The sequence below is a fragment of the Anneissia japonica genome, unplaced genomic scaffold, assembly GCF_011630105.1.
Source record: "Anneissia japonica isolate Jap-2015-1 unplaced genomic scaffold, ASM1163010v1 scaffold93_len1081246_cov171, whole genome shotgun sequence".
NCBI classification, from domain to species: Eukaryota; Metazoa; Echinodermata; class Crinoidea; order Comatulida; family Comatulidae; genus Anneissia; species Anneissia japonica.
The window spans coordinates 216,700-237,331 of record NW_022726429.1 but is presented as its reverse complement, the minus strand read 5'-3'; the positions used below and the strand labels follow the sequence as shown (position 1 = coordinate 237,331).

At 34.1% G+C, this 20,632-nt stretch overlaps 1 protein-coding gene across 1 annotated transcript in view; it reads right to left on the bottom strand.

Moving 5' to 3' along the window:
- Window positions 1-1,453: 1,453 nt before the first annotated feature.
- Window positions 1,454-20,632, bottom strand: part of LOC117113182 (dynactin subunit 6-like) — a 21,904-nt gene continuing 2,725 nt past the window's right edge. The window contains exons 4-7 of the mRNA XM_033256463.1: window positions 17,805-17,893; window positions 16,328-16,375; window positions 15,465-15,607; window positions 1,454-3,330 (exon numbers count right to left, since the gene is read on the bottom strand). Of these exons, the coding sequence (XP_033112354.1) occupies window positions 3,220-3,330; window positions 15,465-15,607; window positions 16,328-16,375; window positions 17,805-17,893 (391 nt within the window). The 3' untranslated portion in view covers window positions 1,454-3,219. The remainder of the gene's footprint in view (window positions 3,331-15,464; window positions 15,608-16,327; window positions 16,376-17,804; window positions 17,894-20,632) is intronic.

The following is a 20,632-nucleotide window of genomic DNA, read 5'->3' as shown; positions in this document are numbered from 1 at the left end:
AATTACCTTCACAGAGAGGGTGAATTCGTTTCTTTTTTATTATTATTATTATTTGTAAATGTGTCTTTTTCGGGTCTTCATTCCTCATAACTCTCGATTTTAGTTAATATCTGTGTTACTGTAATAATCGCAAGCTGAATTTGATATAAAATTACTTTTTTTTGAAGTTATACTGTATGAGCTAAATATTTTTAAACAAATTCAATATTTGCATTGGTTATTTTGTTTTTTTCCAAATAAAAAACTATCAGATCAACTCACTATAAAAAAAAATCATAATTTGGAATTAAGGTCTCATGCCAAACACTTGGGCATTAACGATTGTGAACAAATATACTCATTACCTTTTACGAAGAAGTGACGTTTCTTTCGTATTTGAAATTTGGTGACATACTCGTATACGATGACGTATTCGTATTAATCGTCTCCTTATTCGGTGATTTAATCGTATTTCTTATCTTTTAAAGTTGAGAAAACTAATATTCATTCAAGTTTAGGGAGACTTTTTTATACCTTGTTTCGCGAACTTATTTTTTTAATGTCGTCAGAGGACGGCGGAAAAAATAAAAATATAATTTAGTTTTCTTATTTGGCAAATAGTTTTGCCAAAAACATCCAGACGGAGAAGGCAATAAAAATATAAATTTATTGTTGAATGTATACGAGTAGTAATGGCATGGTTAAAGATGTACTATCAGTCAAAAAGACAGAAAAAATACCTCAAAAAGTTAATTTTTAACAGCTCATTTAAAAGGATCACAGTTTATTAGCTTCCACCAAGAAAGAGATCAAAAAAAAGTTTTAGTACATAAATGGTAATAGATTACCAGCCAATTTAAGGAGCTATGCAAATTAATAAAAAAAAGTTATCATCTAACTGTCCAAACAATTGTCTGGGAAATTGTTACATTGAAGTTAATAACGTACTTAAATACACAAATTAAGCAATTCAAATGTGAAATTATAATTTTAAGTTTTCTACCTCATGACTGATATTACATCTTTAAATGCTTTAAATTTACATAATTAGGAAGAAATATACATATTTTTGGAGATTTCAAGGGAGAAGCGAGCATAAAAAAAATAAGGAAAACATTTTTTTTGGTGGTGGGTGTACTAATTGGCCAAAAAATAAAATTCTATCTTTATTTGAAATCATAATTTGGCAGGTGGCGGGTTCGTTAAACATAGTATAAAAAAGTATCGTGTTAGAAACCAACGAAAACTCTCACAGAAAATAAATTAACATATTTCATCATTATAGTATATCATTATGCTTGTTGATCAGCAATATAATATAAAAAGATAAATAACTACATACTGTAAAATTTCTAAAAAATCAATTTAGTTCGACAGAAATAATTACCGAGTTAATTAGATTTCATACAACCCTACTTATTGCAAAATCACTGACAAACATACTTTCTATTATTCAATAAAAAAGACAACAGGACAAAGACAAAAAATATTGATTATTTTCATTATCTTCAAAAACAAACTGTCATGTGTATTGTTATATTAAGTAATGTGGGATGCATTTGTGAACAAATATACTCTTTACTTTTGAACTCCACAAACACTTCAATAAAAAAGATAGAAGCATAACATACTGTATAAACAAATAAAGAAAAAATTATCCAATAAAAATCATTAGGTCACAGATTTAAGACTATGGTTCTTTATTTTTATTGCCTTTTATTATATTCAATACAACATACTAATTTCTAAAGTGTTTCATAAAATAAAAACAATAACAAAAATGAATAGGATACAATAAAATGTATCAAATTTTGATAAATAAATAAAAAAATAAAGAATGCTTTACCTTATATGACACCCCACCCCCACCTCTTATAACCTCTATAGGAAGGCTATAATTAGCCTCAAGACAATTATTATGCAGAAAGGGCCCCAAATTACCAGCTCTCTACTCCCCATACCTCATACAAAGGCCTGGCTATAGTCCCGACCATGGTGGAGCACAATGGGAAAAGTGAGGTGGTGCTAACCAGTGGTGGCTCTAGGATACATTTTCTGGGGGGAGGGGTGGGGCTAAGCTGTCTGACACGGGGGCTTGAGTCTGAGTGCCCAAGGAGTGGGAGAATTTGGGAGAGATGTCCAGTCCCAAATAAGATTTTTAAAAAAAATAGGAAATTCTGGATGGCCGGAAATGGCACTCTATGCCTATCTTTACATTTTTTTTTTGGTCCGGCTGCCAGATGAATTCGGCCGGTGGAGGGGGCTTGACTGATCAAAGGCTTAAGCCCCAGGCACCCCCCCCCCACCGCTGGTGCTGCCACTGGTGCTAACTGGAGGTATGAGGCTATATGAGATTTATTTTTAATGACTTGAGTGTATTTGTTTGCTCAAAAAGAATTTTAATGGAGGCGCAAACTTTTTCTGGGGGTGCACATTCTTTCAATCTTCGATACATTATTATGAATTAACTGCACTAAAGATTTCGTAAATATATATTTTTATATATAATAGATTCAATTAACATAATAATTACTATAGCAAGTTCTATTTGCTATAACTCTTGAATAAGTTACTGTACTGTACTAATAAAACAACATTTTTGCAAAATTAGTTTGAATAGGATCATTACGATAAAAACAAATTGAAAAATGAATGATAAAATGTCCATTTTGGACATCAACTCTGTGATGGCTTAAACAGGAACTTTTAACTGCACAAAAACACCTTGATCTAATATAAAAATCTAAAATGCTGTAACTTCAGGGCCCAGACCCTCACTTGTGCCTAGACACTTGACCCCATTGTTGGGGGCCTGGCAGCTGCACAGTCCAATTCACATGGCAGCTCTTGGCATGGCAGCCCCTGCCTGGTCACGTCATACTCTAGGACCTTTAATTCAACACAAACCTTATGAATACAATCAACTCAATAAGTAAGTTTAAAAAAAAATGATTTGGCACCTTGTTATAGACCCCAATATCTTAATTGCAGCTGGCTTATACTTAAGCAACAGTAAACCATTACAGAAAATAATGGAGATGTTTCCAATGCAACAATATCCTTGTGAACATCGTCAGGCACCATCACAATCACATTGCATGTGTAACCATTGGCAACGAACAAACATCAGTTACCAATCTACTGCGTACGAAGGCTGGCTTTGAGAAATAATCTATATTTAATGTTGGCATCGATGGAATAGCATGGGATTTAAATACATATTGGACTGTAGAATCGCAATCATTTTTCAGAGGCAGATGATGATGAAGATGTCCTTATTTTTGTTGACTTCTTTAGATGATGATAATTTGGAAGTATCTTCATCAGGAAATCCAGTTGTAATGTTTGAGGCTAGAAAATTAAAGAGAAAGAAAAAAAATCATTACATGTATCATCAATCATTTTACAAAGTGAAAAAAATTATCTGATTGTGATAAAAAAATGAAAAAAATTATTTTGTTGTGAAATAAAAAAAAAAAAAAAAAGGTCAATGCATTTTGTCCTTAAAGGTTTCCATATTTTGCATTTATTTATATATTATGAACATAAAATACAAATGAAATATTGCAAAAAATGGGAGAAATTTGAATACAAGGACTTAAAGTTGGACTCCGGAGAAAAATATTACTGTGATATGTTGTATAACTGATTTGTCTGGGACAGAAAGAAGTTGTTGATGAAAAACTGGAGGGCCGGTGAATGAGATACAGATTTTTGAATATTCAAAAAGGGGGGGGGGGGGGAAGGTGTTAAAAAAGGGGGCTACGCCTCTCTTTTTCCCAAGTTATTGAATATTCAAAAATTTGTATCTCATTCACTGTTTTCTTCAAACAACTTTTTTCTGCCTTAGAAAAATTAGTTCTACAACATATCATAAAATTTGTTTCCTCCAGAGCCTGACTTTAAATCTAGTGGTCCGGATGTCCTACTGATTAACTAGACGACATACCATAAAACCTTCAATAGAAGCCCTGGGCCTTTTTTTTTCTTGCAAACTTTGGATGGGTTTCTTTTTGATGTGGGCCTCTTTTTAAGGCTACATTTGAAAAGTAAAGAGGGGGAGGGGGGCTTCTTTTCAAAATGAATGCTGCAAATTTTGGGAATTACTACTATAAAACAATAAATAGGCGCACTGTAACATCAGCCAATATCATGGAGTGTATTAACTGGCATTAAATTATTTAAACTACTGTATAAACCAAGCATGTTTTAAATTTATTTTGTTTCTTTGAAATTCATGTACAGTGTATGTATTGTACTATCTCGAAAAGAAGCCCATGCTATCTTGAGAAAGAGCCAATGGCCTTCTTTCCAAGACTACTTTTGCAAACTAAAGAGGGGGGGGGGAGGGGCTTCAATTCAAGATGGGCACCTTCGAGATTAATCCCTTTGAGCTTCTATTCGAGGTCTTACAATATCCTGAATCTTCAACTTTAAAGGCCTCTTTACACTATGACGATGATGATCAACGATAAAAAGCTAAAAAGCAATTGTTCATATAGAAGGTAACAGAAATAAGAGTTTTCACAATAGCACAATTCAATAATAATAAAATTGAAGTAGTTGAAACGATTTTATCGTTTTCCCATGATTATGACGTCATTTGATTTGTACAATTATTTTTTTATCGTATAAACGATAAAGCATTATTATCGAATCGTGCTGGTGTGAAAACTTTTCTTATTTCTTTTATTTTCTATATGAACAATTGCCTTTTAGCTTTTTATTGTTGATCGTTATCATCATAGTGTAAACAGGCCTTAAAGGATGGGATTCTTAAAAAGAGTGATAGGGACTTCCAAACTGCTGCTGGAAGACTGTACAAGAGTAGGGGAGTGGCAACAGACATTGACCTATTAGATGCGATGGTGGACAGAGCCGCTATCCATATCCCTCCCTCAGTGACGGACACAGGATTTAAAGTTAGTGGGAGCAAGAGCTAATACCCATTCCAGACCCCACCATAGTTTGATGAAGCAATGGAGCAATAACAAAAATCTGGTGTGATTATGCAAATCTAAAAATCTTGGAGTTAATAGCAAGTACTGTTATCTAATTCATAACTATTTCCTTAAAATTGGGAATAATACTGACTCATTCTATATTTTATAAAATGTATCATGATTCCATAACTAAAAGTCAATTAAAAGTACAGATATGCTAAATTGCCAACAATCATATTGAAATGCAATATGTTTTGATGTTTTTGAGAGAAATTTTTATCATTAAGGTCTCATGACTAAAGGTAAGGCAGCTGAATACATTTAATTTGCATAATAATACAGAAGGCCAGATGGAAGGATCCTCATTAACAATAGCAGGAAGATAGAGAACCAATTAAACTAGAGTATCCATCCATATTCAACATACAAAAACAGTAAAATGATCATGAACCGGCCAAGAAAAATTAGAACGCAGATTTATGATCCAAACTCTAGTTTCAAATTTTTCTGTAAATGTTAAATTTCCTCTTAGATGCAACAACACGCTTGAAATATGACACTTTGACATATCATCATTCATTGTTTAATGTTGTCATGGAAACATAAGCCATCACTGAACTACATAAAGTCTTCAAATCCTATTTTAAATAATTGTAGAATAAAATCATAATTATTTCAGATAAAATAGATCATGTTCATTATGTAAATGTTGAACAGAATACAAGCATATTGACCTTATTGTCAAGTTGGAAATTGGCATCAATCAAATCTTTAAAAGTACTTTACATTTATAAAAAGTTGAAATCCTATATTTAACAAGCTTTACTATTACAAATATATACAATAATACTGTATATTCAAGATATAATATCGGTATTAGGCGTATATCTTAAAAATAAAATGCGTAATTTGAATTGCTGAATTGATACAAGTTATTAGCTTATATTAAAAATTAGAATGAGAAAATATTTTGCTTGCAAAATTAATTAGTGCACAATCGTATTCCAATACTATGTACATACAAGTTGATTGGTTGAGTGGTTAAGGCAGGGGTGCTGCAACCTAAAGCCATAATATTGACGCTGGTTTGAGCGGCAGGCTTGTCTATGGTTCTGGTGGTCAAACAAGTCTTCTCAGATAAGGACTATAAGCCATAGCCCCAGTGTACACATTTAGGTAGACATTGAAATGTAAATTTATGTGAGGGCATTCTCATCTTCAAGATAAAATATATACAGTAGTTGATACAAATATTTACCAAATAGTAGTCAAAAGTATAATGCAGAAAATAATGGATGGCAAAAAATAAATGCTGAAATGTGGGAAATAGCAAAACAATTTAAAAGAAGGTTTAGGGACAGGGCATAATATCTCAAAGACAGGCGAACATAATTAAGCTATATCAAGTTATGTTTAATAAGGCAAGACAATGTTTTTATACCTTGTTAAGCAAACTTTAAGTGGCAATTTGGCGCAACAGTTGAGGTTTGGGCTTTCAATCATAAGGTTGGGGTTTCGAGTCTCCGCTTTGCAGATTCGCTTGTGTCCTTGGGCAAGGCACTTTAGCTACATTGCTTCAATCCACCCAACTGTATCAATAGGTACCAGCAAACTGCTGGGGACTAACCTGCGATGGACTAGTGTCCCGTCCAGGGGGAGTACAACTCTCATCCTCTTCACACTACAGAAACTGGGGATAACCTCCAGCCCTATGAGCCCTAGTGGCTCGGAAAGGATTTAGTAGTAGTAGTAAGCAAACTTTATTTGAGAGGTTGTCCAAATGTATACCAATACAAATAAGGATGGAAAACACTGCAATATAAGAACTTACTATGAGCAGATCATGGAAGAAAGAGTGAAGGAGTAAATGATATGGTAGAGACTATGGAGTATTTTATTGTACATCTTTACATTCTAACCAATTTTGATAGTTTTCAAAATGATATTTATTTATAAGAACAACAAATTTCCATAAATGAAATTTCCAAATTCCATGCAATAAAGTGAGTCTGAGTCTGAGACTCTAAAGGCTACTTGAATGAGAAAAACACCCCTGTCTCTACAGACACCATAATGAATCACATGATGAATATCATTGCATTTTTAGCATAATCTGTTTTGCGACCGCTTTGCATTATTTAAACTCATCTGCAACGCCAAAGGAAAACATAATTTTCCATTGTTAATTTATGTTGCAATAGTGAGTGTATCCATGGTTATCAAAATAACCTTTATACAAAAGTATTAAATACAGATGAGGAGAGGGAGAACATTGCGATTGTAGGGCTTGAGCAGATGATGGATGAATGCGAGCGAAGGAAGAGCTAGTGTAAAAAAAAATTGAACGATATAGCAGATAAACCTTTGGTAGTAAAAAGGCTATTGGAAAATAAAAACATCCTAGTTTTTAAAGGCAATGGAACACATGATGAATACATTAAGAATGCCATTGAATAATCTGTTTTGAAAATGCATTAAGTAAGTAGCACATCCACAAACTACTCTCCGATACAGTATGATAAACAGGCTCAACAGTTGAGGAATAAAATTGTTTTATGTCGCCCATATTTTCTCTTTTATTATAATTTTCACTATAATAAATCATTAATATCGGCACTATAAATTCAAAAAAAGCGATTTAACGATAAAGAAGGCTTAATACATCTATTTATGCGTTGTGCATTATTTTATTGAAAGTATGGGAGATTTTGTTGTGCGTATTGAACGTTAACCAACAAGAAGTATGGAAGTAGGGGAACAATTAGACTCAGGCTATTCAGATAAGAAGTAAACAAGACTCTCACAATCATCATGATGGAAAAACACAACTCGTTTTAGTAATCAACATCTGCCCCGACTAACATATGGCTCCAAGCATTATGCTAACTAACCCTAATGAAATCCAATCCACTTGCCGCCTGAATTAAGTATTCATTCATAAAAAATTCAGGTGTTTAGTAAGTAGAATAAAGATGGAAGATTCATAGAAACGTTATCATCTCAATGATAGGGCTTATGAATCCTTAATGCGGGATAAAGATTGTCTAGAGTGCTATCCTCGCTAACATGGTAATTAATTTAACGTACATGCATTCATCCTTCTATTTCTATTGAAAAATTAATCACCATGAGATACAAAACCTGGCACTGGATGTTATTCATTTGTTGTGTACATTATATAATTTTCATTTTACACCTTTAATCAAAATTTGTAATCGTTTGAAGATCATTGGAGCCATGGTATGAAATACACAATCCTATTAATATTTTTTACTATCTTATACACCATCATCAAATTGTTAACATTAAACCTGTTGATCATTAGGATGAGTCAGTGGTGACCCCAGGATTTGCACGATAGGGGCTTGTGTCTGTGGCGTAAGTTCAAGTAGGCTAGGCTAGGGCATTCGGAACCCTTTGGTAGAGTTTTGTGGGGGGGGGGGAAGTTTAAACTTTATTCAATCAATTTTTCTGGTAATCTATAAAAATGAAAATAGGAATTGTTTTTTTCTCTCTCCGACAACTGGTGTTAAACTTCCCAAATGGGGTGGTGAAGGAAAGAGGAGGGGAGCTCTTATGGGTCTGGTGCACACATGGGGTGTGTTATTCACTGGCAGTTCTAGGATTTTTAAAAAAACAGGGACACAATTTAGATTCTATTTTAGCAAAGATTTATGCAAAGTTGGCTGGTAATACCCCTCCACTCTGCATTCACAACTGCAAGTGAAAACTGCATACACTAGATAATGTAGATGGCTGAATGATTGTAAAGCAGAAATGTAGAAAGTACACAATCCACAACAGTACATAGCTAATTGAAAAATCAAGAACACTGTGATATATGGATACATAAAACTTTACTGTGAGTGTGATATAAAATGTATTTTTTTTTTTCCTTTTGGCATTCCAAATCGAATTATCAATGTAAAAAGCTATGTATGTCAGGTTTAAAGACATCACCTGTGATGTATTGAGATCTCAATACAAAGTTAATATTTCCTACCATTAGAAGGTATAATAGATCCAACTATACAAACTTGATCTTATTCAGTTACATAAACAGAAGCTAGTTACATTACACAGAATCTAGTTCTTATTCAGTTACATAAGCTCTGATAATATGTTCACAAAAATATAATAAACAATACAAAAATTTGTATTAATTATATTATACAAAAGAAACTATAGTGTTGAGTACAGATGGAGAGTCTCATTCTAACATGTTTCCCTCAAATAAAAGACCACTTTTGGACAGGGGTTTCTATGATCTTTAGCAGCTTTGGTCTCTAATTAAAATAATAAAGATAAAAGAGAGTTAATTTGGAACCACAAAAAAGTGGTCTTTAACAGGAGGTGTCCTTATTTGGAGGGATATTTAATTAGAGGGATACCTGATGCTATAAAACATTGCAAATTTAAGAATATAATTACAATAAAAAAGGATAAAACTTAAAAAAGGACAAATGCAAATCAAAAACAATTAAAAACAAATCATAGAACATGACTACTTGTAAAGTAGGTACAGGCAGGGCTGCCAACAATGGATCTGAGGCCGGGGGTAGTGCAGCTGCCAGATAAAAATTATGAGGTTCAGGAAGCTGAAAAAAGCCCCAAGTAAGGCCCAAGGGCAGAGCCCCAGTGGGATTTCAGTGCAGGGACACTTATGTATTTAGATGCTTAATTTAAACAATAACAGACATGGATCCTGGGACACTGGCCCCACAAGCCCTACGAATTGACATACACTAGTTGTTCGCGGAAGATTTCTGCCAACAAACGCAGGTTTGAGGGAAAGCTATTATTCATATCAAAGTGAGTTAAAAAAAAAAGCATATAGCAAAATTACAATTACATACATTACATTGTATTCACATTTCGCTTCATTGAAATCAGTAGTTCAGACTGCTTTTACTTTTTGCGAAGCGGAAAAATGCGCACCAATCAGAGGTTAGGAAGGGAACCGACACATTCGATTTGCGCGGATCCATTCGTCTTGTGGAAAACAGGCTTTACGTGTGCTGACCGATTTTACTAGTCTGTCGTAAAGACTAAACTGAAGGCTTGAAATATGTTCAACCAAAAGCTTATTTCTATTAACTCGCACTACAGTGCATTAAACCAAAATGAATATATAAATAGGAACGATGTGTCACTGTTACTTATTAAAAAAAAAAACCCATTTAAGTTTAGCTTTCAAAAGGCGATATTAACATGTTTAGATAGCCATATATAAATATGACAGTTCCCGATTTAGTTGTAGCTTCTCGGTAAAACAACAAGTAATATGGAGCCGCACTTGTGTGAGTTCAACTCTTAATTAGTTCTCCAAAGAATGTCTGTTCCAATTTCTGAATGATATATGTCAACTACTATAAATATACTTAGTAGCATCGGTATATGCTATTAGTGACTGATGATGTTATGTGAATTATGAGGAAATATGTTTTCCAATGACAGGACAGAAAGGAGCTCGATCTTTAACCATGTTACTGGATAACTAGATCTCAAACATTTTGTCGGCTTTTTAAAATTACAGTATATCTTGTCGCTGGTTAGTATGACATCCATGGACTGCCTGCCATCTTTAGGCAGAATAAAACTAGCAATTTGATTTAGTAATACCTGAAATTTTCATAAATAAATGTTGAAGTTGCAACCACAACTAATTGAAGTTTTGGCTCAAAATATGACTAAAATGTGTGGATCTAGTAGGTCATTTTCATCTATTAACAACAGAAACCTTCTCTTCTTCCTCATTGGAAGGCACAGTGGATACTAACGACATCTCGATAGAACCAGGTCTTCAACGAGGCAGTGATCCCTGTGATATCTCAAAAAGTTTACATGGATATTGCTTTCACACAATCCAAACAGGGTTACATGTTATTGTTTTTGAAAAAGGTATTTGTATTATGAGAATAGCAGTTGTGACAATGAAAGAATAATAATAATAATAATTTTAATTAAAATACAGACTTATATGGTCAAAACTAATGACCATAAGTGCAAGATCATTATTACCCCTGGTCATTGGATAACATACAATGACAAACAAGCACAGAATGCAACCTTCTCTGGTCCCTGAGGAGAATACCTAGCTACACAACATCCTACCAGGTACCTATTTATTCTCCTGGGTAGAGCAAAACAAACATAAAGATAGTGTCTTGGCCAAAGACACAAGTGCTTTGTACAGCAAAGGTTTCAATATCCCAAACTCAAAAGCAATATCTCTGTTCCATCTCCCCTCATCAAACACCCATTAGAATGTCACTTATACTATAGTGCAACTTCATCTGGTCATCTTATGATTAATTGTTGAAAGGTGATAGTAAAATACTGCACCTGTGTCATTACTAATTAACATCTACTATACTATACAGTGGAATTGAGCAATTTACATTGTGAGTATCTGCAGGTTGTGTACATTGATCATGAAGACTTTACAATAGTCAAGTAGTGAGGATGCAGTAGTAGGCATTATGGCTTCCTCAGTATTTTTAAAATTAAAAAACTATAAAATTTTCATGAGTTAAATTGTCATAATTAAACATCTGCAGCAAAACTAACAACAATAACAAAAATATGGGTTTTTTGTATTTAAATCTAAATTAGTATTTTCATATTATATTTTCTAATATTAGTATCAACATACTGTGCCCTGAAAATAGTATGTTATAAACCATAGGCGGTTCAAAGGTCGCCCTGCCGGCCCGGGCTTCCCTAAATTTTTCAAGATTATATAAAAAATGAAGAAAAAAGATAATCATATTGAAATCAAATTCAAAGTCTTTGAGTGCCATGTCCCACCATCTATCATAAAATTTTGCATCCCCAACCATGGGGGGACTGAGGTGGGTCTAGACCCTACATTTGTCAAATTACCTCCTGGGCCGCCTCTATTTAAAATTACTGGATCTGCCACTGTAAACAGACCATGTCCCATATGATAAAGAATAATAAACTATGACTAGAACATAAATAAATATTGGTAATACTGTATATGAAGGTAAAGGTTACATCCCTTAGGGTGAAGAGAGTTGGAGTGATTGAGTATCTACCCGAGTAATATTAGGTAATTTTTCATCTTCCAAATTGTGTAATGTGGCCATGAATAATATATGTAATTTCCTTATTGTCTATTTAATATGCATTGAATATTTTAATTCTGTGTAGAGTAGATCTGTAATTGGTGGTTAGCCCTTTCCTGTTGTAGGGTGTTGTGGTGACACCCAAATTTAACATTAATGTTAGTGTGGGGTAGGATGTTGTGGTGACACTCAAATTTACCATTAATGTTAGTGTGGGGGTATCACAGAGATGCCCTGAGTATTAATACTATAATTACCTTAGTGTTCTGCTGCCCTCAACATCACCTTTTGTAAATGACATACCGTAAAACCTCGAATAGAAGCCCTGGGCTTCTTGTTTTTTGCGAAATTTGGATGGGCTTCTTTTCAAGATGGGCTTCTTTTCGAGGCTACTTTTGGAAAGTAAAGAGGGGGAGCTTCTTTTCAAAATGATTGCTGTAAATTTTGGGAATTGCTACTATAAAATAATAAATATGGCCTTTGTAACATCAATCTGTATCATAGAGTGTATTTACTGGCATTAAATCACCTAAACTACCGTATAAACCAAGTGTGTTTCAATTTATTTCATTTCTTTGAAATTCATGTAAACAGTGTATGTACCTCGAAAAAAAGTCCATGCTATCTTGAAAAGAAGCCCATGGGCTTCTTTTCAAGATGGGCTTCATTTCGAGGCTACTTTCGCAAACTACAGATGGGGCTTCAAATCAAATGGGCTTCCTCTCGAGATTAAGCCCATTGGCTTCTATTCGAGGCTTTACGGTAATTAGATTTTTGATGTACTGGGTGAAAGTTCAAAGTATAACAAATGACTGTACCCAGTAAAACATTATGATTATTAAAATGACTCCAGCCACACACTATCATAGTGGTGCAGACTGGAAGAAGTAAACATGCCAAACTTACTGTTTAAAGCCCTGTTAAAAAAAACATGCGATATGCCTAAATATGGTCATGACCACATCACATGACCATATATAGGCACATCATGACTATATACAGGCACATCATGACCATATATGGGCACATCATGACTATATATGGGCACATCATGACTATATATGGGCACATCAAGACTATATATTTGGGCACATCATGACTATATATGGGCATACAACAGTTGCTTGTCAAAGAAAATTTGATAATGTGGGCAAAGATTAATTCTTTGTTTGAAATCCTCGAAAATACAGATTTTTATTTCAAAAACTAAGAACTTTAAAGAATATTATAAAAGTTCACTTTGTAATGAGTCACTGTTAGGATGAGAAATAAATTAAATAAACAACTCCTCACAATGCCATAGTTCTCAAGATGGACGTCATTATTGCGTGTTCGTGTGAAAGAAAACCATGCCTGCAAGGAGCTTCATCATCATGGCATAAATCCTCATAATTCAAACACTTTCATTAAATAACATAGATTGCATCGATCAATCTTACTTGAATTACATTAATGATGCACACCTATGTGCAAAAACATTTCAGATATGAAATAAGAAAATAATCTCTTGGACTATAGAGGGCAACATACATTTTAGATTAAAATTGTTCAGACTGGAATATTTGCCAATACATGTCAACTTCATTTGTACAATCTATAATGAATGGCAAAGAGATCTGGAGTCCATTGTGAGTTCAATGAATAGAAAAAACAAAATGAAAAGTTTAATTGAGGAAGCAAGAATATTGATGAAGATTTAAAAGCGTTCTCACTTTTTTCAGCTTAGTAATTAGCGTCGGGCCTCGTAAGTAAACAGGGAGATGAGGAAAGGAAGAATGAAATAACGTTTCTTAATGAAAGTTTTTCATTTCGATGATGTCCACCCTGCTTTACTGAAGGATTTAGGAGAAATAAACAACAATCATGTTGAAGAACAGACTTCTGCAAAATGCAATTATGTTTGATGAAGACATTTTAAGAACATAATCACTTAGGAAGAGTGATATTGTCCAGAAACTGGAGAGATACATTAATGATCTTTGAAAGAAGTCTTAAAAGCACTTTTTATTGACTCCTCGTCCTAGTTTTGATAAAACTTGCATAAAATTTCATCCACGGTATATCCAAAATATAACATGAATTAACAACTTCATATCTTGGTAATACATCCACTTTAAAGTACCTCAACATAAGATATTCAGTATAAAATGTCATTGATATAAAACCAATAAATATTATATACACAGAGAAAACTACAAATTACGGAATTAATCATCATACTGTGGGGCTAAAGCTACAGTACACGTTCACATCAAGCCCGGATTCCGGTCCGGAGTCCGGAGAAAAAATCGTGGGAAATGGGTTCATTGTTAAAAAATAGGACTGTTCACATCAAATTCGTACGATTTCCAATCCGAACTCCGGATCCGGACTGATGGATTGGAAAGCCATTTGTATCCTGAAATCGCACATTTTTTTTTTCTTGGCCCAATCAGCAACAAGCTTGGTTGATTCAAACCAATCGAACGCATACGTACTTAACCAAAACAACCGTGCGCGATGTGAACGTAGCATTCAAATAACGTAGCACATATGGCTTGAAAGAGTGTTCAATATTTATGTTGAATAGACAGCAAACATGTAGTGTTTTCTTGTTCTGTGTTTCTTGCCTTTGGCCTAAGCATACTGTACAGGTGTCGGCTAACTTTTACCCATGCCAACTACTACCCATGCCAATTCATACCCACTTTGGCAAACCTGTACCCAAATATAGGTTAACTAGTGCCCAACATTGGCTAACTTGCACCCATGTCTATTCGTACCTACTTTAGCATGATAATGAAATAAAATCTAATAATAAATACCTCCTACTAATATATACTGTACTACAGTTGTCTACCAAAATGAAATCTAACTTTTGAAATACCGTACTTCTTAATTTGCAGTAAACTATAACATAAGATAAGATAAGATAAACTTTTATTTGTCCAAACATTAAAACATGTTGGAAATTTGTTTTCCCATGGCGTATTTACATACAAAATACTGTACATAGTAAAAATCAATAAAAAACATATATAAAATACATGAAAATACATAAAATATTATTCTTATTACAATTATAATCATTATTACAATCATTATCATGGGATTATTATAGGGATATGCACTACTCACTACTACTGTAATGGTGCCTCCTTGTTATAGCTTTGACGCCTCAACGATTATGAGTTTATAAATTTTATTCCTGCTGCATTAAAATAATGTTTGAAATAAAAAGATAGATCTCACACCAAGATTGGGTATGGGCTAGCCAACTAAGGGTATGAGCTGGCCAAAATTATGGGTATGAATTTGGATACAAGTTGTGGGTACGCGTTGGCATGGGTATCAGTTAGACTGTATTCCTGTACAGAGCAAAAACGTCTATGTTCTCTCGAGCAAATGAAAATAAAGATGATGCTTGAGTAAAATTTTATTTTGATCTGAAGATTTATACTGTACAACTTACTTGAGGCTTCTCTGCTTGCTGCCGTCGACTGCAGTTCTCGCCAAATATAACAGTATTCTCGGGAAGAAGCTCACTGCTGGTAAGCTGGCAAAACGCCCCCACAATACAACCGCTGGATAACTCGGTTTGATGACCTACAACAGCTAGATTTTAAAATATAATCAAATTTATGAGAGAAGAATAACAAGAAAATTGTAAAAGGTTAACAAATAATATTAACAAATGACAGATTGGGGGAAACCATTTTTAAGTACAATAATATTAGGAGATGATGATGACGCTTTTGGTAGTGCCACTGACGAAGACAATGACGACAATGATGATCATTAATAATAATAACAATAGCAGAAACTGCCACCACAACAACATCATCAACAACAATAAAAATATAAATAAAAAATGATAAACAAGAATTTCTTTAGCACTGCTATTACTTCTGGAGTAGGAATGACACTACAGAATTGTATAAAACAGCAGCAATTTAATAAGTAGCAGATACACATGCGTAAATTATGTTTTCTAATGTAATCATTGTAGTAATGTGCTCCAAAAAAAAGATTAAAAAATGGCAATCTAAGGTACAAAAATTTACTCAGGACATTGATAAAGGTCAACCTGGTTCACCAGCAACGTTGTACAGAACATGACTTCCTAGGAGATATGGACAATCGTTTATATTTAATTGTATACGAATAGAGTCTTAATCTGAAGCTGCTGGTGAGAATGTATTAAAGAATATCTCAGTAAAACCATTGGAGACATAAGAAATATTAATTGATGGTAAAACCTGGTTCTTAACAATAACATTAACTAAGAATGGCAAATAAGGAAAAATAAAAGTTTATACTCCGACTTTTACCTACCTTTGGATTCTATTATGTTATTATTACCGACCCTGAGAGCTTCGCAACCTGGATACTAACTTGTTAAGTGGAAAATATCAGCAAAGTAAGTACCATCTTAATGTATAACACATATATCGCTAGACTTATTGTCTGATTTAAGGCAATTCATCATTTAAAACATCAAACGGAAAATGCATTAGAATTAAAAAGCCATTGAATTATGTCTGTTTTGAATGTTTAGCTGCTCAATTTACTAAACATGAGAAAATACTAAAGTGTTAAACTGTCAGGCGATAGAAGCTTACAACATTTCAACCATGACCTCTGTGTTCATATTTTACAATCATCCTACATAGCAGTTAAAATTGTCATTTAGAGTGAGTAAAAAGAATTAGCTTCTCGTCCAACTGTTATAAAAATAGGAAGGAGGAGCATGTTTGAACTACCGTTAGTAGTATTGTACCAACTAGGAAGGATTAAAATGCTGAAGTAATATTTTTTTTTTAAATTAAAAATCCTGGCAGCTGCATAAAAAAATAAGCAATTCATAATAAGGAAATTTGATGCATACACCCTAATCCTTAACATTGGATGAGTTTAGTTGTTTGATATCAGATCAACTGGTGAAACAGTGTGGTGGAGAGTGGCTTTCTGTCTCTGTTAGCCCCTTAATTTACTTTTATTTTATTGGTCTTTGGTCTCGGTCTTTTGTTTAGACTAGGTTAGTTGTGTGTGACCTGAAGCCATAATACCATACTAGGCATGCTAGTCACTGGTAGCCAAATACTCTTGTAGGCCTGATTTGCTTTTGATTAATACTTCAACAGTATATGATGCATATATGTAAAGACATATATGACAAAGTTTATTAAGTACCGGACTGCGAATGTCTGAATTGATAACACAATTTTAGAATGTATGGCGGTTGTTATAGTTGTTAGATATTTAGGAAGTGTGCAACGTAGGGTGGTACCAAGCAAAAATTGTTGGGTTTTACTCTGAAAAAAAATAATAAATCTGTTGCCCACTACCTAAGTATATAAGTTCTTAAATTGGATCCAACTTTGTAAGGAGAAAAGGCCGAAGTGCTTGTAGAAGTACATAATGATCTATTTTTTCAGATATTGGTGTAATACTGTCAACATTTTAATTCTGCATTTTATAATTAGTTTTTGTATGTTATAATAGTTCAAGTAACCTGCAGTTTTGAAAAATTATCAAGGTGTTATTCGGTAGGATATGACACTGTGGAAGAACATCGACTTTGAATTAAAACTGTGTAGTTCGAGTCTGCAATTTGATCATTTGTTTGTGTTCAATGGCCAGCATGTTCCATGGTTCCTGCCCCCTCACCATAACATAATCCTTGGTAAGATGTGCTACATCAAACTGACATAATATCAAACTTTTTAAATTGAGAAAGACTTTTTTCCAAAAATCCAATTCATTGACCAAATTTCAGACGACTATACTCTCAGTGACAAGCAAAGGATACGGCTTCCAACCTCCATCACATTATTGGCTCCGATGATCATTGTCTGTGGAGCTGGCTTTGGTGAAGATGGCTCATTTTTATCTAGTTTTCTGCGAAAAAAACAAAAAAACTTTTTAAAATATTGAATCACTTGCACCAAACAAAACTATCCTAATGGTGTGAAATACAGTAGAAGCCCTCCTTTGGGACACCCCCTTAGGGGACACCGTTTTGGATGCAAACTGAGGAAAAACATAAATGTTTAACACTACAGCCAATCCTTATTCAGGGGACACCCTATTATGGAATACTTCTTTCCTAGATGTGTCCCATTAAGGCGACACTTTTTTTATTCTTTGTTTCGCGTACTTATTTTTTGTAAAGATTATCAGAGGAGGGCAGAACAAAATTAAAAATAAAATTTTGTTTTCCTATTTAGCAAATAGTTTTGCAAAACATCCAAACGGAGGAGAAATTAAAAATTAAATTTTATTGGTGAATGTAATGATAATAATGTTATGATGGTTAAATGCTTCAAATTTATATAATTATGAAGAAAAATACATATCTTATCTTTGGAGATTTCAAGGCAGCAGAGGGCGTAATAAAAATTTTAAAAAATTTTATTTTTTTCTAAAATTTCCACTTTTTCGTGGCGGCGGGTGCGCTAACTGGCAAAAATAAAATTTTATTTTTATTTGAAATCATTTTCAGTTGTATATAACATTCCAGGTTTTTGTTGACAATTTGTTTTGGTGCAGTGTTAGTTACTGTTCTAATGATAATTACTGTACAATTATTTATGTAAATTTTGTGAATTTGTACTATAAAACAATGAATAAGGCCACTGTAACATCAATCTGTATCATGGAGTGTATTTAACTGGCATTAAAACACCTAAACTACTGTATAAACCAAGCTTGTATTTAATTTACAGTATTTTGTTTTCTGAAATTGATGTACAGTGTATGTGACTGTAATATCTCGGAAAAGAAGCCTGCGCTATCTTCAAAAGAAGCCCATGGGCTTCTTTTTGAGATGGGCTTCTTTTCGAGGCTAATTTTGCAAACTAAAAAGTGGGGCTTTAATTCAAGATGGGCTTCATCTCGAGATTAAGCCCGCTGGGCTTCAATTCAAGGTTTTACGGTAATATCAACGCCGGTTCGAATGGCACGCTTGTCTGTTCTGGAGGTAGAACAAGTCTTCATGGATAAGGAATATAAAGCATAGGCCTAACTGTATGATTGGCTCATGTGCACTACAAAGAACCCAGTACATCCTGGGAGATGAGTAGGGGGGTTACCCCAGTGTGATGGTCCATACAGCCTGTTGTGGAAAGACGAGACGAGAGTAGCTGGTAACGGTTTACCGGGTAGCTCAGGCACGAAGTGACCCTTACTGTAGGGGAGAAGAAAGTTACTGTACAAACTAGTCCACGCCTCTACAAGTACGACGATCCTCACATCAGAGAGGCCTGTATTTATCAGAAGATAGTTAGATAGAAGCCTCATTTAGAGGATTAGGGAGTAAAGTTGCATTTATTCATAAAAAAAAATTATCATTGTGTTCCAAGATTTTAACCTACAGTATCCTTCTGGGATTGGGAGATAAGAATATTAGTCACTAAAATACAGCACCACTTATTTCTAACTTATTACTAAATATTCACTAAAATGCTTCCATATACATATCAACCAGATTATTGATATAGTATTCCTTTATGGTCTTAACATAATCAGCTAAGGAAGTTGCCCCTGATGAATAGAGCAGCATGCTTAGATTCAGGAAGTTTGAGGTTAGAAGATGCATTATCCTACCCTTCAACAGCTGCTCTGGCTGCAAGTTAATCAATGTTATTGTTAACTAACAGTGCTATTTAAATACAAAGCATTCAAAAGCACATTACTAAACATATATATCTGATCTGATCAAACTCAAATATGCACATGATCAGTAGGTTAACAAACAAGTTCATCCAATCTGTTTGTACCTGCTGTGAACTTAAGAAATGGCGGGGGAACCCCGAGCTCTATCTACGCTGTCAAGCAACATTATCAATCAATCAATCATTTATATAGCACCATTCCAACAGTCATTGCTTGTGGTGCCATTCAAAAAAGAGATTATAGAAAAAAGGCGTGCCTTGAGTAGTGACTTAAAGCTGTCAAATGAAGACAAATGCTCAAATGAAGCTTATTCCAGAGATTTGGTCCGACAGTGCTAAAAGTATGATCTCCCCAACTACATTTGCTCCTTGCGATGTCCAGGAGCGCAGTTGGCTAGATAATTCTCGCCTACTCTCTTCAATGTTTAGTAAGTCAGATATATTTTGGGAACAACCATTTTTTAAATGTAAAACATAGCTGTGACTTGCCCATTAATGGATCCAACATGATTTCATCATGCCCAAATATGGGCCCAGATATTTTATACAGTAAATTTAGCTCTAGCCATGGCCATTCTCTCACATTACTTAAGTCTTGCCTTTTATATAATCTATGAATCACCATCTCTTATTTTCTCACAGTGGAATGATATGGGCCACAGGTGTTGATAATAATTATGTATGATATTGATCATGATTATAATGATGGGGATGATGATGACAGAGATACTGTATAATAATAATGACAAAATGGTGATGATGATGACGTTGATGATGCTAAAGATTATGATGATGGTACAGTACTTGTCATGATGATGATAATAAAGATTATATTGATAATGATGATTATGCTAAGGATGATAATGATTTACAGTATCACCTAAGGGGCGTACGGTGAAAAATCTAAGGGGGGGTTGAAACGAAAGCGCAGGGGGCAAGCTGAACTCGGAGAATTCGCGGGGTG